At 29.3% G+C, this 26,906-nt stretch overlaps 1 protein-coding gene across 1 annotated transcript; it reads left to right on the top strand.

Moving 5' to 3' along the window:
* The first annotated feature begins 191 nt into the window (after window positions 1-191).
* Window positions 192-26,687, top strand: LOC145184823 (WD repeat-containing protein 7-like). Its single transcript, XM_090092397.1, has 28 exons — window positions 192-425; window positions 6,335-6,444; window positions 9,591-9,669; window positions 9,773-9,868; window positions 10,400-10,478; window positions 11,576-11,649; window positions 11,960-12,076; window positions 12,227-12,337; window positions 14,660-14,694; window positions 14,953-15,043; window positions 17,819-17,901; window positions 18,351-18,439; window positions 18,607-18,669; window positions 18,853-18,929; window positions 19,146-19,305; window positions 19,454-19,674; window positions 19,891-20,086; window positions 20,197-20,454; window positions 20,656-21,116; window positions 21,284-21,446; window positions 21,759-21,928; window positions 22,324-22,486; window positions 22,597-22,776; window positions 24,814-25,163; window positions 25,264-25,476; window positions 25,687-25,769; window positions 25,992-26,196; window positions 26,305-26,687. Exons 1-28 carry the CDS (start codon window positions 255-257, stop codon window positions 26,476-26,478), a joined length of 4,272 nt encoding a protein of 1,423 aa, XP_089948523.1. The 5' UTR covers window positions 192-254; the 3' UTR covers window positions 26,479-26,687.
* The last annotated feature ends 219 nt before the right edge of the window (window positions 26,688-26,906 follow it).

Genomic DNA, 26,906 nt, shown 5'->3' with positions numbered 1-26,906 from the left:
AGATAGCATGAGTGTAATAACATGTGTCAAAAACTTGTTAGTTAAGAAAATACAAGGATTGATTTGAGGCATACTAGAATTTTGGTGTTTTTTTTCTTTGGAAACTAATGAGAAATCTATGTTTTATAAGTTTTTGTTAACTTTTATAAAAGTAATTTTTTGCCAGGAGTTGTATATTTCTACTTATTTCTGCTTTTAAATATCTATAAATATTTAGATGACATTAATATAGTAATTTGACAAAATTCTCTTCAATGAGTAATTCCACAACTATTGTGCCAATTGTGCTATGGGGTAAACAACCACCAATCCACTCAATAAATGTAATAACCTGCACTTATGATCAAAAGACAATTATAACTGGAACTCTTCAAGGTCAGATTGGTTTATGGGATCTGAGACATACAAACGATGGTGGACTGAAGGTATATGTTTTATATTTTAAATAAATATTTACATATGAAGATTACACTGAAAGAATTGGATAAGTTACATTATTTGGTTTTTTTGAAACTATAATTTTTTAAATTTATTAATCAAGCTTATAATATTTATAATAAAAATTTAAAAATCTTTTTTGAAAGATAGCTTTATTATTAGTACATGACTTTATCATACAAATATAAAATTTAGTGTCAGATTTAGTGACTTTAATGTCAAATTTAGTGACTTTAATGTCAAATTTAGTGACCTTGTATAAAATACCGTACAGGTATCACTTTAGAACAATTCCTATTTCTTTTAACTTTAAAAGGCTTTTCAAATTTTTTAAAAAAAGAGGCATAAAACTTTAAAGCTTTATGAAGAGCATGGAATTGGTACAGTTCTTCTTTAGAATACCGAAAAAAATTTCAAAACTGTTCTCCCTCACCTTCACTCTGTTAAAGAAAGCTTATCAGCTGTATTATCATCAAAATACAGATTGATATAGAAAGTTTGACATGACATTTTTTTACAGAAATTCTTTAGAAGTTTAGCAGGTTGTTGCTTTTCTTTTAGATAATAATACGGTGTGTTTGTTAAGTAACACAAAAAAACATAGAATAAAAAACATAGACCAATGGAATTTTGACACATTTTTTTTTTATAAATAAATATATAGCGCATATATCTCTATATATACACTATATATTTACTTGCGCGTTTATTTTTTAGAAAAAAATTTTTGTCTCTACATATTTAAAACTAAAATAGAATTAGCAATGTGCATTGAGATAATACAATTATTTTATGATAATGATAATAAATGTGAAATTGCAGCTCTCAGGCAATTTAAAACAAAGCCTAGATTAAATAAAAATCCATTCTCAGTATCCTCAATCACTAGATTAGTTGACAAATTTGCAACAACTGGAAAATTGGGATGTTCATCTCTAAAAGTTGAACAAAGTGGCAGTGTGTACGTTGATCTGAAAGAATTTCAATGCACTGATCTTTGTGGTGTTGCAACAACATCTGATATATCAAGAGTAACTAGAATATGCAAATCAAGTGTTTACACTTTGCTGCAAGATCATTTGCATCAATATCCTTACAAATTACATTTAACACAGGCCATAACAGCAGCTGACAAGATTGTATGTGTCAATTTCTCAAAAAAAATTATTGAAAATTGAACATCCTTTAGAGTGATAAAGCATATTTTTACATGGGCATTCATGTTCACAGACACAATTGTGTCATTTGGTGTGATAAAAAACCTTCTAAAACTTTACCAATGATGCTCCATGCAAAAAAAAGTTGTGTTTGGTTGGGTTTTACAGCCTCATTTTCTTTGCAACCATTTTTCTTTGAGGATACTGTAACATTAGAAAATTATACAGACATGCTAGAGACTCATGTTCTGCCACAATTGCATGAAAAACAAAAATTATCCTCAACAGTCTTTCAGCATGATGGTGCACCTCCTCATTATTCCTTGTCTGATAGAGAAGTGCTGGAGGAGCACTTCCATGAACGTGTCATTGGTCGTGGATTTGATTTTAATTGGCCTGCCAGATCACCAGATCTTAATCCCTTAGATTTTTATTTCTGGGGTGTGATTAAATCAAGAGTTTATTGAAGAGGCAGTGTCCAAAACATTGATGAGCTTAAGAGAAGAATTTTAGAGGTCATCATCTGAAGTACCACAGCATGAATTATTGGCTTCTGTGACCGATGTTCTTTATCAATTTGAATTGGTTATGCAAGATGATGGGGGTATTATTGAACATATAAAATAAAACCTCTAAGAGTGTTAATAGCTATGAAATTTTGTTTTAAAATGTTTTGTCTATTTATTTTTTGTATTACTTAATAAATGTACTGTAGCGGCAACTTTAAATATGCCATCCAAACTGTTTTTTACTCTATTAATAATTCTTTAACAAAATGAATGAAGAATGAGGATGTTGGTTTGAACAATGCTTACAGAATGCAGTCATACCAAAAAAAAATATGTTTGTTATCTATACAACTTTATAAAGAACTAAGATGTTTCTTTGCTTGCTAAAATTCTATCATCCAATTGCTTGGAACTTCCTCATTTGCATTTATATTCACTAATGCATGATCTCTTTGAAATTCTAAATACAAGTGACCTCTCCTAGGAAAAGTGATTTGAAATCAAGTTTTTGTATCAGGTATATAAATTTGATTTTACCTTTAGTCAATTTGAATTAAAGTGTAAATAAAGTTTTTTTAGTTTTGTCTTCATATACTGAATAAATTAAATGTTTGCATATATTTTCTAATGTAAATAAATATTTATAAATATTGTATGATGTAAATAAATATTGTATGATGTAAATAAATATTATAATGATAAGATAAAGTAGTATTTGTTGCTGCTTGCACAATACAATTGTGAATTAGATAATACACTAAGACAAGCCTTAACATTCAGAACTCTATAAAGATAAGTCACCTCAACAAATAAATCATTATTTTGGAAACAAAGGTTGATAAGTGTAATTTTTTTATGTGCTCTTATCTTTTATTTTTGATTGTTTAAACTTGTTTAAACAACAAGTGTCTGGTAAAATGAAGTATGTAAAATTCTGTTAAAGCTGTTGCCAATAATTTTTAGACTGAATCTTCTATTAAAAGCCAATATTTTTTTATTAAAAAACGTAAAATTGTGTTAGGATTTGTTAGTTATGGGTAAAATTAGAAATTGCTGGCAGTTTTATTATTTCTATTTATCAAAGTATCACAGCTCTTCCAATTTAGTTTTAGATGTTGAATTTTTCTCTATAGCTTAAAGCAGTTAAAAAATTTGCTTTAAAAGATTCTTTTTTTAAAATATGGTCTAAGAACTTTTTCTTACCCAACGTCTTTATGTTAAGCTTCTGAAGGATTTATATGACTTAACTCAAATTATTATGATGACTGGGATCAAAAATCTTCAGACTCGGAGAAAGAAATATTCCTTTTTTTTAAATATTGGTATTTTTTTAAATATTGTAAACTTGTATGTATTATATAATAATTTATTCTTCTTCTTTTAGTATTAGTTTTTAAATTTAATATTAGGTAGTTAACTGTTTTTATTTTTTGTAGCTTTATTTCTTCTACTTTTGATACAAAGAAAAAAAGTAGTGGACACTTATGTTTATTTTTAAACTTTTTCCAAACTCCAGCTATTAATCTCTGCTAATATTAAGCGGGTTTTTTAAAAAAGCCAGATTTAGTTGGGGCATGGGCAGGGACCAAAGCCCTTGTCAGTCAATAATAGTATGTTGTTTCTGAGAAAAAATTGGGAAGGCCTGAAGCTTTTGTAAAACTTTCCGTGAAAAGTTGCTAGTCAGAGGGAGTACACCTGATTTCGATATCTTCAAACATGCTTTTCATATCATCAAAAATAACCATGTCTGTCTTCTTTAGTGAAAAAGCAAGAAAATGCTTCATAACACTTTTTCTTTAAACAGATATTAAAACCTTTCCAACCTAATTTTGTAACTCTGCTAGCATGTTTACATAATGTTAACATTTTTCAAAAGTGGGGCACTTTGACATATTATCAATGCTACCCCACAATATGTCAAACTTTCTCCTCAAGGATGACAGGGGATTTTTATCTTTATCTTAATTCAATTTGTTAAGTTTGCTTAGGCTATAAATTTGCTGACTATTAAGCTTTAGCTTATTGTCATACTAATTCAAATGTATTGTGCATTTTTTGCTCATGTTTGATTGAGACAGATGTCTTGCATATACAAATGATTAGAGGGTGTCAGAAAGTATGGTTATTTAGAAGAAAATAAAAAGTGTGCTGTAATTTATTTAAAAGAAAATGGGATAAGAATTAACCAGGGCTACTTACCTTCACAAGATCAACAGAACCACACTGATTATTCATTTAAAGGATTACAGGAGTGATCCATTATCTAGACTGACTTTGCTGACTACTAACAAAGAACAAATGATAGTGCACACACTCATTAAACTCTGTGTCAGCAGTGAGTGAGTATCTGCTGATGTATATAGTGTATTAAGGTAAACATCTAATAACGCATGGTGGTCCTAAAGATGTGTTCAATACCTGTTTTAATTCAAGGTGAATGGAGGGGAAGAAATTATTTAACTGTTCACAAAGATATCTGTAGGTAGAGCTCCTAGCCTGAAGGAAACTAAGCTGTTGATTTGTGAAGGCCACATTTCAGACATCTCCACAAGTTGTCAAGGTTGCCATACAAAACATTTTTGTGTTGAGTTGTTGAAACATTTTCTCTAATTGAATCAACCAATTCATCTATAAAGAAACTGTGGAAAATGCATTTTTACCATCTGTAAGCCTTTTCTATTGAAAAATTTTAACAAGATAGAGCAACTGCTCATAAGGAAAAATTGATTTCTTGTTGATTAATTGAAAGCAGTCTTAATTCATACCATGGTGTGCACAACCACCTGATTTCAACCCTATTGAAAATATTTGGTCATGGATGAAGAGAAAAAGGGTAACCACTCATATTACATCACCTAAGGACCTCCAGGAGAAGTTGGAGAAAACCTGATGGGACATCCCATAGGAGTTTTGCATGAAATTGGTCAAATCTATGTCTAAAAGAGCGCAAGCGCATTACAAACCTTAAACCTGTTAAGCGATATGGATTTCATATTGCCCAACAGAAAAAAGCTTAACAGAAATTCATATTGCTTAAAAAATCTTTTGTGCTTTTTTAAGCAATTTGATTTTCTGTTAAGCTTTTAACCATGTAAGTAAACAGTTATGCCTGTCTTTAATAGAGAAGTGATAGCTACTGCATAATCTAGCCGATCACAATGATGATGTACATTATGAAACAATTTAGGATGCAGATTTATTTTGTATCTCTTCAATATGAAATAAATAATATAAATAATAGTTCTTTAATATACTGAGATGTGGTACTGTAACTACTGTAAGTTATTATGTATTATCATATTAAGTTGTAAATAGTCCTGGAATAAATCTCCTTTTTGTTTGCATTTGTTAAGTTACAGTTTAGTCCTCTCTAACATATCTTCTGATGTAATTATTTTATGCTCTTTTTAAAAGATTAATTTAGAATCATCAGAAAAAGTAACCAAAAAAATGTTTTTTAAATGTTGCTTGTAGAGAATATGCTCAGAGAATCAGAGAATCTGCTCAGAGAATCAAAGAATCTGATCAGAGAATCGGAGACTTTTTGCTTTTATGAAAATGAAATCCCAACTTCTTCAAAAAAATTGCTTTACTAACAAGAGCTTCAATGGTTATAAAAAATTGTTGAAAATGTTCTAGAAAATTTTTATTACTCCAATTTAAATCAATCCCAATATTTTGTTTAAAAAAATTTTTTATAACAATTAAAATGTTTCACAACTATGGTTTTAAAATATGAATTTTAGATAATTTGTATTAAATATAAAGCTTTTTTTTGGTGTGAACTTTTTCTATTTTTACTATCCAAAGACCAGTTATTTAGATTTTAATGTGATTTCATATCATATTTCATATCAAAATATTTTAAAACTCATTTAATAATTTTGTAAGCATGCTTTACACTGTTATAAGCATAATAAAAGATAGATAATGGTTTTTACACTGTTATAAGCATAATAAAATACAGATGATAGGTAACTGCTTTCAAAATGTCCTAAATAAAACTTGGTTTTATTTCAAATCTAATACTTCAATAATTTAAGCTTAATTTTAATTTTAATTTCTCTAATTTATGCATTGACATAAAAACATTTGCTTGTTAAGTCAAAAAAAAAAAATGTTAGCAATGAAAGAACTTTCTTTAGAGTTTTCTTTAGAACTTTCTTTAGAGTTTTCTTTAGAACTTTCTTTAGATGCTTTTTAAATTCAATACATATTTTGTAATTTAAGATTGTTCCAAGAAATCTGTTGTTTGCACATGGTTGTAAAGTTGTGTCAATTGCTTGTGCCTTGGATTCAAACTTTGAACGCCCAAACATTGTTAGTTTAGCTGAAAATGGGTAAGAAAGAAAATTGTTATTTTAGCATACTTATTGTAAAATGCATTTTTGGAAATAGTTTGATCCTAAGAAATATTGGGTAATTCCATATAAAATCATCCAAAAAAAAAAATTTTCGACACCCTTACATCTCAGAATTTATTCATTTTTACCTCACTTACAGTCCATATTAAAAAAATAATAACTGCAAAAATTTTAGTTAAAAATACACATGGGTTCCAGAGTTATTGTCAGTTAAAATAATGCTGACTCAGCATTTTAGTAATTTTCTGAAGCGACTACAAAGCAACTTTGACATATAGTATCTTTATAATGGCTTGGGGAAATTTCCTAAAACTTGGTACCCCAATAGATTTTTACTTGCAGAATCCAAAAGGAGCACTGTCAAGACTCCATTGTCTCAGGAAATGCCTTGTTTATTCAATTTTGTTCAAAATTATTGACTTGTAAGTTCATGATTTTTGGAGGTAAAATGAAGGCTGTGGCCCAAAATCCCAAATAAAAAGTTTAACTGTATATCATTATTTTATCTTAGGTCTACTGAAAAAAATTAGATTCATCAATTGTCTCTCTAATACTTGATCAAAATTTGCGTTTTAAAATTGTGTCTTTATAGAAAAATTTAAATTTTGTAACGAAAGCAAGTGAAATGTTTTTTAAAACATTTATTTGAATAAAACATCAAATAGTGTTATTTATTGACTAGTTTAGGACGTTTATAGTCATAGGCCAAGGGAGGGCCAGCAGGCCTCTGACCAGTTCTTCCCCCCCCCCCCCCCCCCATCTCCCTGGATTTTTTTTTTTTTTTTTAATGCATTAAATGATATAATAATAAATAATTATTAAAATTCAATTTAAAGCATAATTTTTTTTTTAGTTTAAGTTTGAGAAACTATTTTTTATTATTTCAATTCAAATCGGTGAATGCTTACCTCTTATCATATCAAAAACAAGCAAATGTTTTGTTTTGTTCTTTTTAAAGGTTGCACTTTCCTTGTTTGTATTTTTTAAAAATGATTGTGAATTTTATTGTTTTTGTATTTTTTTAGCAGTTGGTATTATAAATAATAAACATATTTAATATGGAGAAATGTGAAATTAGAAAAAGTCTTAACGTTCATTGCCACAAAACTGGATTTTCTAGAAAACAAGGTTTCGTTCAATTCAAAGATCTTTCTTGTGAAAAACAAGAAGTAATAATATGGCGAGCAAATTTAAAGGAAAAATATTGTTCAATAAGAGTTATATGTTGTTATCATGAGCAATTCTATGGAAAATATTTTGAGAGAAAAATTACAAAGTGTTGCAATCCTTTTGGAACACACATGGAAAGTAAAAAAATTGCTATAAAAGATAATCTAACATTAATTACAACAGAGTTTATATGGAAATTAAAATAAAAGAAAAACATTTTATTATTTATAAAAAATTTTATATTTTCAATTATTTTAAAAACTTAAAACTAAATTTGTTTCTTAGGTTATATAAAGATTTCCCTAGACTTGGCAAAATTTTTGCAACAAAATAATGTTTATGTAACCCCAGGTTGGAAATTCTGCAGTAAATATTTAGGTGGAAGAACAGTTCCTGGCACAAGGACATATCATCATTTTATTCCAATTGCTTCAAACACTATAAGTCATAAAAAAACAAGTATTGATACATGTATTGAAATATTTGATATCATTCCAAAAAGCAAACATAATAAAGAGATTTCATTAAACATTAAAAAAAAAGGATTATATTGCATGTTTTTATGACGGATTTTGGTGGGTAGTGATTGCTGAAGATGTAAGTGAGCTTGATATAAAAGTCAGATTCATGCATCCACATGGACCAGGTAAAAACTTCTTTTGGCCAATGAGAAATGATGAGTGTTGGGTGCTCAATTCTGAAGTTATATGTCTAAATTCTTACACCCACAACAATATCAGGTTGTATGTAAAACATATCTGATTTAGATTTAGAGAATATAAGCAGTTGGTTACAAAAATAAATAGATAAATACATTTAAAATAATTTTGTTGTAATTTTATTTACCTATTTTGGATTTAGAATTTGTCTTTCTTTTTTTCAAATCCTTGGATGGAAGGCTGAGGTAGTGTTTAAATAATTTCTACTGTCCACCTTATTATGTCAATCACTATATTAGTATTAATCTACTAAATAATACTATAAAGATATTGATTGTTAAAGTGTTTTAAAAAACGTTTCAATATTTTTGGTTTTAAAATTTATGATTTTTAAAATCGTGAAAAGATATTAGTTTACTGTGCTTACTTTAAAATAAGAGGTAAATAATGAAAAGAATTGTTTCTCAAACTTAAACTAAAAAAAAAATTATGCTTTAAATTGAATTTTAATAATTATTTATTATTATATCATTTAATGCATTAAAAAAAAAAAAAAAATCCAGGGAGATGGGGGGGGGGGAAGAACTGGTCAGAGGCCTGCTGGCCCTCCCTTGGCCTATGACTATAAACGTCCTAAACTAGTCAATAAATAACACTATTTGATGTTTTATTCAAATAAATGTTTTAAAAAACATTTCACTTGCTTTCGTTACAAAATTTAAATTTTTCTATAAAGACACAATTTTAAAACGCAAATTTTGATCAAGTATTAGAGAGACAATTGATGAATCTAATTTTTTTCAGTAGACCTAAGATAAAATAATGATATACAGTTAAACTTTTTATTTGGGATTTTGGGCCACAGCCTTCATTTTACCTCCAAAAATCATGAACTTACAAGTCAATAATTTTGAACAAAATTGGATAAACAAGGCATTTCCTGAGACAATGGAGTCTTGACAGTGCTCCTTTTGGATTCTGCAAGTAAAAATCTATTGGGGTACCAAGTTTTAGGAAATTTCCCCAAGCCATTATAAAGATACTATATGTCAAAGTTGCTTTGTAGTCGCTTCAGAAAATTACTAAAATGCTGAGTCAGCATTATTTTAACTGACAATATCTCTGGAACCCATGTGTATTTTTAACTAAAATTTTTGCAGTTATTATTTTTTTAATATGGACTCTAAGTGAGAAAAAAATGAACAAATTCTGAGACGTAAGGGTGTCATGGTCTGGATGATTTCATATGGAATGACCCTATTTCTATTAACTCTACATTATCTTTTTTTAAAGAGAGTTATGTTTGTGGGATATTGAAGATGGATTGTGTCTACAGATTAATGTCTTTCCTGGTGCCCACACTGGTTTATATGTTAGTAAACTACAGCTTTTTTAATTTGCATTATAGCATTGTGTCTTATATATATTTTGGTTCATATTCAAACGCAAATTTCATTTTTTAAATTGTTCTTTAGTCTATTCAATTTCCCCAAGGACATGTAAAAGAATGGAGACTGGTTTGTCATGGACTCTACTCTGAAATACACATAATTGATTCTTTGTCTCTTCAGGTGATATTATATTTTATATTGCATCAATAGATTACTGTTAACTTACATTCATTGAAATTGTAATTGTAACAAACCATATATATTATGATGTATTTTACTCAAAGAAGTTTCTGGACTAGATGGGAACTAAAGTTCTCAATTTAAATTGACTCTGACATGATATTCTAAATCCAAGAAGAGTGTTACAGTTGAAAGCTGTTATATCTAGCTTATCTTTTCAACTGCTTGATATTCTTTGCTTCAGTTTCTTTGCAATGTAATTTGAGAGAGTTGTAAATTAAAACACTTAAAGCATAAGCTTTATACCATTGGTCATACACTGTTTGTTAACATCACAGGGAGTTATTTTTTCCTGAATCAAGAGGCCATTCCTCATTATGTCTCTGAGTGTGGGAGCCTCTGGTTTCAACAAATCTTTTTCTACTCTAAGATATTTACAAAGAATTTCTAGTCTTTTTAATATTTTAAATTTTCTTTTTAACTTTATTATATGGATTAGTTTAAGTTATGTTGTTTATATTTTTCCAATAGGTTCTTTACTCACTAAAGTCTCGTTTTTCACCCAATTGGATATCTGCTGTCTGTTTTCTCAGACTTGCACGTCAGCAAGGTATAAAAATGTGTTAAGTCCATATATGTGTGTATAAAAAGTATTTTAGAACATATTCAAAGTTTCACATAATGAATAATCTCAATTCACATCTTCACTATTTTATACTTTTTTTTAAACATAAGCTGATTAACTGATTGATAAATAACATTTCTATTTGGTTAAAAGTTATTACTATTGACAAATTTTAAAACAAATTTAAACTGACAAAAATGTTTATACTGGTAAACATATTTCTGGACCACTCAATCAAGTCTTAAATGTTTAGATAATTACTGAAAAACATGTCTAGTGAAATCAGTCCAGCCGGACATTTCTCCTATCAAAAAGTGTAATTATTTTGTGATGTCACCAATTATTGCAGATATTTTTCCTCATAAAGGATTGAGTATATCTTTTCACCTTGCCAGACAAAATTGCTTGGTTTCCAGCAAAAATGTAGTGGTATCTTACAATAACAAGTTTTCAAATGATTTTGCAACCTTTTTTGCTTTTTATCTTTCTTCAAACCAAACACAAAGCTCTACAATTGTCATGCAATATAATAAGGAATAAAAGGAACTTTAAATGTTTAGATGTCATCAAAATTGAGTATACTACATTTTGAGCTTTTAAGCAAAAAAGAAGTTTTTCTAGAGTGTTTAAATATCTTGCTAGAGATATGTATAGTACTCTAGAAAACCATCTAGATATGTACAGTGTATACTGGTTGTCAATGAATTACAATGAAGCAACAAGCTCTTATTTATATAAAATAAAAAATTAAATGGATTCTTCTTGAAATTTTCTATGCTTAAAGAGAAATATTTTCATAATTTTTTGCTGGTGCAGTAAATTTCCCTAAAATACTTTATCAGGTTTACTAAGATAAGACAGTGTACTATCATTTCATTAAAAGGTATGATTGTTCCATCAGTTAATTTCCATTTGAAATCAATTAAAATGTTTTTTGCTCATCCCTAAAAAGAAATTTTAATTCTGACCATAGAGCTATAGTTAGATAACAACACTGATAATTATTATGATTAATTAATAAATTTTTGAAATTGAACAAGTTTGAAAACAATTTAAAAAGATTTTTTTAATTTAATTAATAGAAGAACTACTAATTGGATTAACTGTATCCAGCTGCATCAAAGTTTGGATTTTAAACCCAGCACATGAAAATAAGGTATACATATCCTCTAAATAGTTTAATGCAAATTTTAAAAGTTTTTGTGACAGTTGTTTAGATGTTGCATACAAATATGTAAGATAAATAAAATAATATATGTGCTTCTAATCAAAGTTATGGCACATTGATTTTTCTTTCACCACAAAAAGATATTCTAGGTAATTTTTTGTAACAAAAGTAGCATCATTTAATTTGCCTCAATTAATTTTATAATAAAATTATTCTCTTTTAATTTTGTAATAAAAGCAGCCTCATTTAATTTTGTAAAAAAAGCAGCCTCAGTTAATTTGCATGACTTTTATTTCAGGGAGAGTTTGTTTATGAAGATGAATCAAAAACCATTGATAGCTTAAAAGCAAAGTCAATATGTGCAAATCCATTCACACAAAGAACTCTTCTTATTATCAGTGCAAAAACATGGCAGGTTAGATACTCATATTCCTGCTCTGTTTCTTATTTTTACAGATTTGTTTCTTGTTCCTTTAGCTCTGTTAAAATAAATCAGTTGTTATAAATAAAGTATTACTAAATTGACTGAACATTTTTTATCTATGATTTATGGTAAACATTTTAGATATATGATGCTAGCGACTTTAACTTCCTTGCTGCTCTTCCAGCTCCTAAGAAAATTCCTCTTGTTGATGGGGATTTTATCGCATCAAACAGTGTGCTTCTATGGAATAAGGTTGTCTAATGTTGTTTCTCTATTATATGTAATAAAAAAAGTCATGTATTAGCATACAAAACAATTTTTTGGAAGATTTTAAAATCATTTATTGAAAAATAATCACAAACGTTTTTTTTGAAAAATTAATTCAGTATTTGCATTTTGCTAAATCTGATAATCAATTTTCACCTTTAGTACAAGTTGTATTTTGCCTGCTTGTTTTGGTGTGTATTTTCTTGAATGTTAACCATTGTTTTAAAATACCTTCTTTAGTATTTTTCCTCTGTAAACCTAAGTCTGCTTATTTCACCAGTTATGCTCAGTATTGAATTTTTATAAAATTTTCATGATCATGTCAAATTTTGTTTCTCTTCAAGAGTTGTTAAATATCCAATCTTCAGTATCCAATTACATGTGTATGCTTGACATAACTTTAGTGAAATTAAGCCAATTTTTTTCCATAGAAAATGAAAAGGGTTGGTTTATTTTGTAACAACCAAGTTTCATGCTAAACTATACTTAATAAGCTTCTGTCATAGTCATTTATTAGTCATCTGTTCTAAAGTTCATTATACATAACAAAAAATGTAGGTTTCTACATCTTCTTCTTTAAAGCATTTTCTATTTTTTTTAAAATGAGTAAAATGTCAAAATAATCAAGAAAATCAAAGTAAAAAGTATTGCATAAAAATTTGCTATTTCCTAGATCAAACTACATGATCAAACTATATGATCTATATATTTGCTATTTCCTAGATGAACTATATAACTCGCATAAAACAGGAAGTTGCTTAGCATAATACTTAATAAGTGTAATAGTTTTACATGTTTTTTAAAAGATATGCAAACATAAAAAGCATATCATCAGGAATTTAGTAATATTCCTTAGTAAATATACACTAAAGGAGAAAAATTAGAGCTAACCAAGAAAAATGGAAATCATATTTGGGTTTAGCCTCTGGAAGTACTACATTACCTGCCCTAAAATATGTATTTTTTTGTTTTGTATTTTTAAATCTCCTATTAGTTGTACATCAGTTTCTATATCTAAATTTTATTAAAAATCAACCTTGCACTTTGAGTTTGATTTTTTTTTCTGTAGTCATGGTAAATTGTATGTCCAGTAAAGTTTAAATCTTTAAGAACCTTATGGAATATCTGGTCTGACAATACAATGGATTGCAGCATTCTTAAAAGAAAGAAAGCAAAGAGTTGTGATATGCGAAAATGTATCCTCTTGGGCAGAAATTACCAGTGGTGTGCCACAAGGGTCAGTAATTGGACCACTCTTATTTGTACTATTTACAAACGATTTGCCTGATACTTTAAAAAATCTAACAAAGCTATATGCTGATGACACCAAAATTATGAATGAAATGCTTTCCAGTGCATCAACTCTTTCTTTCCAATCAGATCTCGATTCAGCTTTTAAGTGGACTCAAGACTGGCTTGTGAAATTTGATATTTCAAAATGTACGGTCAAGCACTTTGGCCGAAATAACAAAAAATCACCCTTTTATATCAATGAACAAAAGTTAAACATAACAGAATCTGAAAGTGATCTTGGAGTAATCTTCTCAAGCAATCTGAAATGGAAAAATCATGTAATAAAATGTGTAGGTAAAGCCAACCAAATGTTGGGTCAGATTAAAAATTGCTTCGTTTGCTTAGATATTAGACTGCTAAGAATTCTTTATGTTTCTTTTGTGCGACCACTGTTAGAGTTTGCAGTACAAGTTTGGTCACCTATTCGAAAGGGAGAAATTGAATTATTAGAGAGAGTTCAACACCGTGCAACTCGATTAAAACCATCACTTAAAAAAATCAACTATGAGTATCGTCTAAAAGCTCTCGACTTGACGACCTTAACAAAAAGGAGACAACGAGGAGATATGGTTCAACTTTTTAAATTCTTCAACGGTTTTTAACGATTTGGAAACAATAAAAAAAATTAGTATTCAAAAAACTCAAACAAGAGGTCACAGCTTTAAATATGTCAAAGAAATTACTAAGCAAGCATGTCGTGAAAACTTTTTATTTAATAGATCGGTCAATTTATGGAATAGCTTGACATGTGAGTTGGTTAAAGCACAATCAGTTAACAGTTTTAAAGCAGGTCTTGATTGCTGGATGAGCAGCAATTAAGCGAATCAGCTGTCATAGTGTGTTGATACCACACTCACTGGCTCACACCAGTTAGAGCATTTACTAATATTATACTAGTACTAATCTTTCTTAAAGATTTAAGAGTATTAGTTTAAAGGTCTTATTCTAGTTACGTTAAGTTGGTTTGTTCTATTATTTGTGTGTGGTTGATTTTTTTTATTTTATTATTTTTAGATGGGTAATGCATTTATATATAGACTTCCATCAAGGTAAAAACACTTTCTTGCATTACAAAAGTTTTTTTTTTCTGATTCATGTTTTTTTATATTTAAATCAGTTTTACTTTTAAAAATATCCTTGAAAGAAACGCTGGGTTATCAACACCACTCCTAGTTTTAAGTTTTTTTAAAAAATATTTTCTTGTGGGAACATTCCAAATGTTCACATCCTTCAGATGCCAAATGATTAAAATTTTATTTAGTATTTGTTGTTATTCATACTGTAAGTTAGTATTTTTTTATCTTTAGATATCTCCTGAGTGATCAAATTGATGCAAATGGAGATAGATCGTATGGTCCTCCTGTTATGATTTTCCAATTTGATACAACTGCTAATCAGGTTGTTGTCAATATTTGTTATCTAATGTATGACTTTTATCATTCGGTTTGCCTTTGCAAAATTTAAAATAAGTCATTTTTATTCAACAACTGTTTTCAGTTTTTGAATAAAAAAACTTATTTTCAGTTTTTATTCATCAACTGGTGACCATTCTCATGGTCTCATGGTTTACTGATAATACAAAGCAAATAGAGAAAGCTTTTGTTTTGTTTTGTTTTTTTGTTTTTCTTTGGTATTTGAGTCCATTCTTAATCAATTAGTGATTGATCTTGTAAAATCAGTATAAATTGATTTTACAGTATAAACTTTATCTTTTTTTCCTCAAATGAAAAAAATCTGGTAAAATTGGAGTTGTTTTAGTTAAGCTTCATTAAATCCATGTTTGACAGATTCTCACTTAAACAGGATTTCAACTAAACAGATTTTCATCTAAATGAGATTACTATTTTAAAGTAGGGGTGTTTAATCTTTTCAGAAAGAAAGTTCTTAAAGTTAAGTTAGCAGCACAAATCATGGTACTGTTAAAAAAGCTTAAATTGCTAAAATTGTATGAACTGCTTCATTTGGTGCGGTTCATCATCACTCCTGGAAGTTTAATATAATATTCTTTAATGATTTAATAACTCTCTGGTTGCTCCTAAGCGCAGTTTTGGTTAGTTAAACTATATAACTAAATGTGGCCTCATTTTTTCAAACAATTTTTCTTAAAAAGTATACATCTTTACATTTTCCCAAATATAGGTTGCATGAGGAATTGAGAAACTTTAAATTAAATAACTTGACTGTGTTTACTATTCAACAAAGTTTCCTAACAGTTCAATACATTTAGTCTTCTGCCTCTCCAATAAATATATTTCATCTCTGTAGTGCACCTACAGCCTCTTCATTAAAAAAATTTCTGAAAGATAGTATTCACTGGGAAAGCCAAATTTGTTGAGCACAATGTTTTTTCGAGCATATTGAGTTTAAATACCTTGAAGTTTGCCCTTGTCAAAACATTTTCAATAGACAATAACTACAATAACTTTTATCTGCTTCAATGTTGAATAACCAGCATCATTCTACTGTAAATGTTTCTGTTAGAATCATGATCCATAGATTTAAGTCTTATTTGTAGTTGTGAGTTAATACATAAGTTTTTTGTTGAAAGAAGTAAATGGCTGCTTTCAATTCAGTTCTTGTTGAATTGTCAATATTTGCACACCATTTTTTCATTTTTTTATAAGTATTTTACATGTTAAATATTTGTAAAATACATTTAAATTTAAGCATTTGTTGGACCATCACAGATTTGGAATTTGTTTTAATGGAAGGTTGCAAAGTTATTTTTTTTCTTCAGAAGTAAAGTCAGAAGGTTGCATAATTGTTTTGAAGAATATCTTGAATGATTTTGTAGATGATTTGATCGGGTCTGATTTTACTTTTTGATGAGACAAGTTTCAGTATTTCAATGAAAGACTTTAAGTGCTATCATACAGAACATTGAGAGAAATACAAATCACTAACTTTTAATAAATTATTAAGAAATATTTTTATGTTAAACATATTATGTTCACTTTTTGACAAGTTTTACTAGTTTTATTTATAATTTGAGATGGTTTTTTTATTATCTATAACAATTGTTTTCTATATGTAACCATATTTTAGATAAATAAAAAAAATCAATAATTGCTTATCTATAAATGCTTGTAAGTGTGATCTTGTGATAATTGGAAAGTGTTTTGATATCACTACTTCCATTACTGGGCAGCTCAGTTGTGATTGAACACAATTGAGCCATCCCGTAATGGAAGTTATTAGTTTTTGTTTCTAGATAAGCATAAAATAGGAAATTTCTAAATAGACATGAAAAAGGATCTAAATTTATTGCAACTTCATTTTCTTTTGGGGGAATGGTCTAGTAGTTACTCATCTGATATGTCCACAGTATTAGATATTTCAAGAGTAGTCAATTGAATCTTCACAAGCAACATTTATTTGGTAACTTTTTTGTCTTAGGAATTTGTGGATCATCTTTAATGCTTCTATGACCAAGTTTTATATTCCATCTATGAACAGTTAGAAATGTAGCAGCAGAATTTTCATTTGAGTATTTTAGCTGCCAAACAGCTATCCTGAATTAAGAATTGGATCACTATCTTTTTTTTTTTTTTTTTTTTTTTTTTCCATTTTAAAAAAATTGCTGAAACAAAAGTTTAAACTACTGGTGGACCAATCAAATGAAATGACAGATACATATTAAATTTTTAGCATGTTTTTATGAATTATAAAAAAATTCTTTCCACTGCTTTAAAGGCGTCACTTTAAAAACCTTTCACACATACTGTACCAGCTGCTATCTTTCATCATACTTACCAGCTATCTGTTGATCAAAAAACTTATATTTAGTTTATTTTGAATTTTGAGCAAACTGTACACTGGTCTGCATTCAGTTTTTGAGCTCATACAATTTCAAGAGTGATGAATCTGATAAATGTAACTCTTTTTCACTATTAAGTCAAGTTTATATGCTAAGTAATGTTTTAAAAAGGACTTAATTTTTATAAAATAGAAAATTTGTGAGAAGTTTAATTATTGAATATTATTAGAAAAAAAATATTAATAAAAAGTTTTACATTTAAAATATATTTTAGTTTAGTTGAAATGTGTCTCTAAGATTTGAAACTCAGTTTTGATTTGTTGTAAGAGTATATGAAACCTTAGAGGAATGCAGATCTTTATTTGCATTTATTTCATTTCATTAATAATTTTTTTTTTTATTTTTATTTCTTGTAGGATGCATATCGCTTTCCCATGTTTTTTTCTTATGGAAGACGCATGCCTTACTTTAAATTGTTAATTCAAGGTTCACAAGGAGGGTAAATTTTTTAGTTTAGTGATAATTTCCATCAAAATATATTTTGATCAATTTTGTAAAGCAAATATCCTGTTTTTCAAGTTGAACTGTTTTATAAACCAAAACTTTTTTTTTTTGTGGCTAAACATTGCTGGAAGGTCAACACATAAATTAACTTTCAGAAAATAAGGATTTTTGCTTAATTATGGTTTGATAAAGACTGGCTATGTAAAAATTGAGTACTTTTTACCAGGAAATTTTTAAAATAAAACATCGGTCAAATTTTGGTTTATGTCTTAAATTAAAGCTTTGTATCTCATTAACTACATAATAAAAAATTACAACTGGTTTTCTCGGAGGTATGCATGAATGATTTGTTTTTTTTGCATTTTGTTTTTTTTTCCTATCAACTGTTATCAGCATTACTTATTTTAAATTTTTTTTTGGTTTTTATGGTTATGTTTGTAATAGAATTTGTATATGGAAAGTACCTGATAATGAGCAAGATGATGAAGGCCATTCAAAGCTGAGAAGCACATTTTCTGTTACAGGAGCTACAGGTGGACTTGTTTTTCCTGTCTCAACTTTTTCAAAATTGAATTTTTTATCTTTTTTTTTCTTTGCAATTATTTAAATAATAAATATATTGGGTTTGTTTTTTAAGGTATTTATGAAATCAGATTTTTTATTGTTAATAATATTAAGAATTTTTCATAATTCTTTTAAGAGGTGACTATAACACAAGAAGGAATCCGAAAAACTGTTTTATTAGAACAACAATCTACTCGAAGTATTTTTTACATTTTTGCTACAAAATATTTTTTGATTCATGCTGTAAAATTTGTTTAATTTCATTTGCATTTAAACGTATAAACACAATTTATCAGAAAATGCAGTTTTTTTTTGTTGTTTTTTTTTGTCAAAAACTAAACTACCTTATTTTTTTGTTTTTTGTTATGCTCTCAATATTTAGCTGTAAAACAAGTAGCTTCTATAAATTTAAAGCAACTATGGGAGGATACAAAGCCAATTGGTTTGATTGATGATGTTGTAAGTTTCTTTTAAATAAAATTTTGTGGAAGTTCAAATTCTTTTTTAAAATCTTTTTAAAAGAAATTAAAAAGAGGAGAGGAAAAAAAAAAGGTTAAAATGTTTCCTCAAGTTGAATGGATATTTTCCTTCTCATTCAAAGAAATTTTGTTCAAAAATAATTTCTCATGCTTGATTCAAAGTAAATATTCAAGTAAATGGTATTATTTTTATTAGAATAATCCAGATATTGGTAGTGTTGTTGTGACATGTAGTTTATATTTGCCATCTCAAGGAAAGCTGGTGTGTGGAAGGGTAAATGGCACAATTTTTGTTGTTGATGCAATTAAAGCTGCTCTTTTTCAATTGATACAACCTGCAGAAAATAAAGTATCATGTATGAGATATTGTTATATAGTTCTTTTTTTTTTCTTTTTTTTTTCTTTTTTTTTTTATACATATTAAAGCAAAAAATTTCAAATTCACCTGTTATACTATTGTGATTTAAATTGTTGTATATGGTTATATATTCCTAATTGTTTTAGACTATCCACCATATACAATTTTCTATGGCCATGTTGGACAAGTTACAAGTTTGCTGTACCCACATGATGAAAATCCACGTTATGATAGATCTTTCCTCATATCAGGAGGTGCTGATTTCACAGTGCGTGCTTGGGATTTAATTAGTGGATCTCTGCTAACTGTGTTTCACTGTCATGGAGGAGAAATTTTAAGACTTATGGTGACACCTCCAGATTGTAATGTATGTTTCATGTATAATATTTATTTGTATGTTCCATGTGTAAGTTTCAATGCAAGATCTTTGGAAGTCTTATGTGTAAATTTGTTTCAGTTTTATGTGTATCATTTAAGAATTCTTGTGTTAATTCACACTTATATTTGTTTTGTTTGAAATTATTTGGGTTTGTTAAATTCCTATTGTTTATTTCCCTTTAAAAAAATGCTAATTTTTTTGTAGCCAAGATTTTTACAGTGTGTTTGCTCTGTTGCTAAAGACCATTCTGTTGCTTTGGTGGGTTTGCGTGAAAGAATGGTTGTATTATTAGCTAGTCGCCACACATTTCCAGTTGTTACAATTAGATGGAGAGTTAAAGAAGACTTCTTGGTTGTGGGCTGTTCTGATGGAACTGTATATGTGTGGCAAATGGAAACAGGTTTCATTTAAATATAGTACACTTAATCTAAAGTAGGATTCGATTATTATTATTATTTTTTTTTTTTTGTCTTATTTATAGTTTTATTTAGACTTTAACTTATTTTACAGGGCATCTTGACCGTTGTGCTGCTGGTCCTCTAGCTTATGAAATTTTGGAATCATGTGATGAAGAAACATCTGCACCATCTGCAGCTGTTCGTGAGCATCACAGAAAGTTTCGCTTACACCATCATTTAACCAAAATGGCAAACAGAATTCATATTGATTTGAAAGCACCCACTGTGGTGAAACGCATGAAAAGTAGAATGGCTTCTTTACATCATCATGTGACTGGTTCATTCAAACACAACCACGCCCAGAGTCTAAGTTAGTGCAGTTTTTTCCTTCTAACTAAGTAATATGACTATTGCATTTTTTAAATGTTACTTAGAAACATAAACTAATAATTTTGAGATAAACTAGTTCAAAATTTGTTCTTATTTCATAGTACTGCATATAAGAATTTTAGTTTAACTGTTTTAAATACAATGTCACTCATAACCTAAAATTACTTTATATATTTTTTAGAGGGTGAGTCCAGAAATGTTCCACTTGTTTTACCTCCAATGCGTGTTTGTGCTCTTCAGGCATGTATTAATGATCCGGAAATTCATGTTATCCTGTTAGATCCTGAAGCCCTTATTAAGCAGCTTTTATCAGACGAAGCAGATTTTTATGCAAAATCTGATTATCCTGTTAACCCAAAGCGCTATCAACATGTTGACGTTTTGGCCTCTGGTAATGAGATTTCAAATTCTGTCCCCTATGAAGTTGCTCAGCTTCTTTTGTCATGTTGTCATGGCTGGGGACTTGATCAAGGTTTAGACTCTGTATGTATGCAAAAGTTAGGGATACTAAAACCAGTAAAAGCACTTTCTTTTGGTCTTTTAACCAGAGGAAGGCTGGCTTTAATGTTTCCAGGTTGGTATATAAATGGTGAGGAAAGCTATATTGCAGCTGCCTTTGATTCTGACACAGACCCTGATAAGGTTTGCATTAAGTTGCTAATGCTTTATTTCCAAGTTAAAATATCAGTAAAGTATCATTGTTAAGTTTATTTTTGCATTATATCTTTCTTTTTTATTTTGTTTAAAGCTACTTTATAATCCTATAAGATAGAAGGTAATTACCAGATATTTAAAAATTTATCTTACAGAACTACCATCAAATAGATGATGAATTACAAAAATCTATTTTTAATGCACATTGGCAGTTGTCATCATCCCTCACCACACAACACCTGGTCAGTATTGTAGCTGTCACAAACACGCTGATGAGCATGAACTATGTTAGTTTTGCTGCAGCAGCAAATAAAGGAGGTACATTATTAGTCTCTATATCATAGTACATTTTTATTGATATTGTTTTCTCAGTCAGCAGCAAAAACTTGAGACTGAAGGTTTGGGTAAATAGATTTAGATGATTTTAAATACAACTGACTTTCTTATCTAATTTACTTAAAGATTCATATTAATAGTTTTATTCCTTTTTCACTGTTCAACTATTATTTTAACTTTTTGAAATGGTTTTCTGGTTTTTATTTGATTTTATGTGCTGTCACTTTGATTTTGAGTTTTTTTTGTTGATTTGTTCAACATTTTGCCAAATTGTCTATTTTCAATCTTTTGAAGAATACAATCAACAAGCATCAATGTCTACAGTGCGATCTGAAGTAAAAGCTGGGTGGAGTTTACTAGCTGCACTTCATTGTTGTATGTTACCAGATGCTATGAAAGGAATTTTGTATAGACCACCTTTACTACATATTCTAGCTAGAAGGTGGCAAGATCGGTGTTTAGAGGTATTCTTTTGTTAAACTGGAACTGGCAAGACTTGTATATGTATAAGAAATTGTTTTATTGGAATGGTTTTTTTCGAACACAAATGAAAGTTTTTGATTAAATGACTTTCTAATATTCTGTTTAAGTCCTATTTTTGCCGATTATTTTTAAAGCATAAAACTGAAGTTGTAAACAGAATTACACTTAATGTTAGTCAAATCATGCTTTTTATATATGTGAGTGATATATATAAAGAGAAGTAACTCTAGTTTGGTAAAATTCATTCTATCATTGCCTATGCAGTCTTAATTTCAATCTCAGTTTTAGACTGCATCCATTATTTATTTTTAAATTGAAAGATTCAATGAATCAATGACTAAGCAACTAAATTATCTTGTTTTATTATATTTAATAGATTCGTGAAGCAGCACAAGCTATTTTACTTGCAGAATTGCAGCGTATTGGGTCATCAGGTAGAAAGCAACTTATTGATGCCTGGTCTCCACATTTACCACAAAATTTAGATGCTATGGAGTTTGGGTTTGAAGATTTAGAGCAATATGTAAACCACGAGGATGGTATGTTAATCCCAAAATCACTCTTTAAATAATTATTTAAGTTTATGATTAAGAGTTAGTTTATTTAATGTTTTGTTGAAATTTATATTGATGTATATATTAATTTTCAGAAAAAAGTGTATTTGTCAGTACTGAAGAGGATCGTTCTGATATTGCCATGATTATGATGACAACTAGAAAAATGGTTTCAAGTGATATAAGATTGCGCCATGCAACTGCCATTATCATGTTGGGTGTAATTGGTGCAGAATTCCAAAAAGAAGTTGATCCAGTAAACAGAGACTCTAAAGGTACACAAAAACGGGTTCTGCTGTTTTTCTGTGATATTTACTTCCATACTTCTTCAATAAACTTAGGTTGTGTAAAATTCTGCTCTAAGATTATATCTATCAATTTGTCTAATGTATTTTTTTTTTTTTTTTTTTTTAAATCTAGTATATTTTTAATCATTTATGTATAAAGATCAACTTTTTCTGTAGTAATTGCTATCATCTCTAATATGACAAATTAATTTATCATTGCAGTAAGAAAAATACAGGTCTTATATAGGATTTTTTTACCTTAATTGTAAACTTAATACACTGCGACCATTTTCTATAGACGCATGTAAAATTTAGCGGATTTACAGTGTTACAGTGGTAATAAAATTGTTCTAATGGTACTTTTGAATAAGTATATGTAAGAAAACAATGATCCATTATGCATTTAATTGTTAACTATCTTGATTGTATTAAAATAATTAAATTTTTAATATTCACGTGGCAATTTTCTATAGACGCACTAAAGTTTTTACGAGTTTTGTCGCAAATTTCTTATATTCTGTAGTATTTTTTATTTTGTGAGTCGAAATTAAATTGAACTTAACCAAATGCCGAAAGGAAAGGTCCTTACCAATATTGAAAAAGGTCAAATATTGGCTTATCATCGAGAAAAAGTTCCAAATCAAGAAATTGCTAGAAGATTGAAGAGATCAGATCACGTTATCCGTAATTTCTTGAAAAATCCAACAGATTATGCAACAATCAAGAGGAAACCAAAGAAATCTAAGGTTTCAGACCGTGAAAAACGCAGGATTGTTCGACTCGCATCAAATTCATCAAAAAGTTTGAAAACAATTAAGTCAGATTTGGGTTTAAATGTTTGCAAGGAGACGATTAGGAAAGTTCTCAAAGACAGCCCACACATTGTAAGATCAAAAATGAATAAAGCACCAAATTTGAAGCCTGTTCACAAACAGAAACGGATGGAATTCGCCCGCGAAAACATGGCACGCGATTGGGAACAAGTAAGAAATTTTAGATTAAATTCTCATAAATACGTGAGATGTCTAAATAGCTGAATATTTTTGTTTTCAATACCAGGTGATTTTTTCGGACGAGAAAAAGTTTAATCTTGATGGGCCTGATGGTTTTAGTGGCTACTGGCGTGATTTGAGGAGAGAACCCAAATATTTTTCGACAAGGAATTTTGGTGGTGGATCTTTGATGGTTTGGCTTGGGTTTTGTGCAACAGAAAAGTTAAATTTAGCATTTACATCTTGCAAAATGAAAAGTTCTGAATACATTGATGTGCTAAAATTATGTTTGATTCCATTTCAAAACAAATATCGACGCAAAAAGTTTGTTTTTCAACAAGATAACGCCAGCATTCACACAAGTAACGAGACTAAAGCTTGGTTTGAAGCTAAAAAAATCGAGCAAATGTGGTGGCCTGCTCGCAGTACAGATTTGAATCCTGTTGAAAACATCTGGGGAATCATTGTAAGACGTATCTATGCTGACCAGAAGCAACATAACTCTGTGGCAGAGCTAAAAGAAGCGGTATAAGAATGCTGGGAGGATATGGAGCCAAAAGTGCTGGAAAACTTGGTGGGAAGTATGCCAAAACGAATTTATCAAGTAATTGAGCGCAAAGGAGGTCCAATCGAGTACTAAAAATGTGACAAAAACATTTTTTTTGGATAGTTTTGTTAAAAAATGTGAACTGCGTCTATAGAAAATAGTCAGCTATCTTTTGAATTTAATTCATTTATGATTGACCTATTTTCAAATTTGATATTAATTTTTGATAATTTTCATTACTTTTTGATATTTTATTTATAATTTATTGCAATGCTCTATAAAAATAAAGTTAAGTACATTTTTAAGACATAATCCACATGCGCCTATAGAAAATGGTCACAGTGTATCAGGAACTTTTTTCCTACATTTTTGACTGATACTTACACAAATATTTCACTTGTTATCATGTTTCAAAAAATTGCCAAAATGTTTGCTTACCCTAATTTATAATGGTAAGTTGTGGATTTTTACGTTATGTATATATAGGATCAAATAGCTATATGGATGTAAGTGTTGTCCGCACAACAGCAAAAGCTCTGACCACACTTCTTTTGCGCAGACAACCATCTGCAACACCTGCATACAGCGCAATTCGGCGTGCTGCTATCGACCTCATAGGTCGTGGTTTTGCACTCTGGGAGCCTCATATTGATGTTTCACAGGTTATAATTGGGTTGTTTGAGTTGTGCGGAGATATTGATAACCAATTGAAGAGTGATAAAACACACAATTTCTCACTTCCTGCTGCCAAAGACTTGCATAGGTCAGCAAAGCACGCTTTGTCATTGATTTCAACAGCTCGTCCGTCGGCTTGTATTACAACATTAGCCAAGGAGGTATGATATTAGTGGTTATCTTTTTCAATGCAAATCCGTGATCGTGATCAATCTTCGGTCGCAAAACGATCAACCAAAATTTTTTTTTCATTACTTAAAGGTTGCGCGTCATGTTGCTTATACGTCATCTATGTCATTCACGCAACCATCTCCAGCTGCAATCGCCGTGTATTCTCATGTACGCCAGCAGCCATCTGCTTCACACGAAGCACCCATGTCAACAGTTCTTTACAGTGCACGTGGAGAAATTTTGCGCGTCATGGAGCACATGATTGAAAAAAATCAGCAACAAGTAATCGAATTCATCGTTGAGGTATTCTTCAAATATTCTCATTTTTTTAAATCAATTACTACTTTAGATTTATTTTAATAGTTATTTATTTTTTAAAAATCACAACATTTTATCACTACTCATGTAAATGATGTTAGGAAACGGGTTCGTATTTACCATGCAGATTCCTGTCTTACACCAGTCTATTGATTTGATTTGTTTAGTAGTTTTCTTTTCACAATATTGTTTTAGGTTGTCGATATTATCGTGCACTTGTTGGATTTTAAAACAATAAAGGAAAAAGGACTCACTGAAATTTGTCCCGCATTGTTTAAGTATGTTTTGTTGCTACTTTTTGTCAAGAATATTCAAAGTTTCTTTAGTACAAGTTTTCAAAAATTAGGTAAACGAGGCAAAGGAATTTCGTTGGTTTGAAAAAATTTGGGCTGGCATACACTTTTGTTAATTGGCTTGTGTAAAACAGACTGGTATTAAATTCTTTTCCCGCGTTATAATTACTGTAGCAGTTTTAAATCTTTTTTGTTTTAAAACCTTAGGTTCGGTATGGTTTCGTATTGCAACTACACGCGTCGTCTTGCCGTTGGATCGCGAGTCGGCCATATTGCCTTGTACGAACTGAGATCGTCTAGGTGTCAGATTATTCCGGCTCATGAAAGTGCCGTATCTGCGTTATCTTTCTCTCCTGAGGGAAAAGTACTTGCCTCCTTTTCATTTTTAGATAAGAAAATAAACTTTTATCAGGTAACTATCATTGATGGTTGTCTTTTTTTTTTTTTTTTTTTTTTTTTCTGTTTTTTATATGAAAATTTATTTCGTCTGTTAACTTTAATTATAATATTTTCTTTTTAGACCAGTAACAGTTTGTTGGGTATGCTGAGCTCTACAATAAAATGCATTCATTCATACAACACTAAACTTCCTGATAACAATTTAGTTGCCAAAACTATTCGCATTCTTTGGACAACCAAAAAGCGCGTTGTCCTTTTATTAGGTGACGGTTCGCAGCAAGCTTTCACCATTTGATCTTTCTCTTTTAGAAATCTTACCTTTAAATCTCATTTCTTTGTTGTTTTAGGGGAAATTTCTTTTTCTATTGTGAAAAAAGTAACTTTGCTCGGCACCTTAATCCTTGTTTAACACTGATGATATTTTTGTATATAAATAGAATTTTTAAGCCTTCGCGCTTTTTGTTTGTATTTTGTAATATGAAAGTTGAAAAACAAGTTTTGCAAGTTTTTTTGATGCTTTCGCTGGTGTTGAAAAAAAAACGTTTATTAACAAACATAATGGAAATGGGAAAACTTTAGAAGATGATTACAGTTTTGGAGTTAGGATTTAGAGTGGGTTAAAAAATTGCAAAAACAGCAATTCACAAAGGATTTTTCTTGGATATTTTTGCAGCTTTTTATCTATGATTTAGTATATATCTGCGTGTATTGTGAGTGTGAATA

This window comes from Hydra viridissima, unplaced genomic scaffold (genome assembly GCF_058129835.1).
Source record: "Hydra viridissima isolate aposymbiotic clone 2 unplaced genomic scaffold, HvirCarnegie_v1 scaffold_7, whole genome shotgun sequence".
Lineage (NCBI taxonomy): Eukaryota > Metazoa > Cnidaria > Hydrozoa > Anthoathecata > Hydridae > Hydra > Hydra viridissima.
This window is presented reverse-complemented; position numbering and strand designations above follow the sequence as displayed.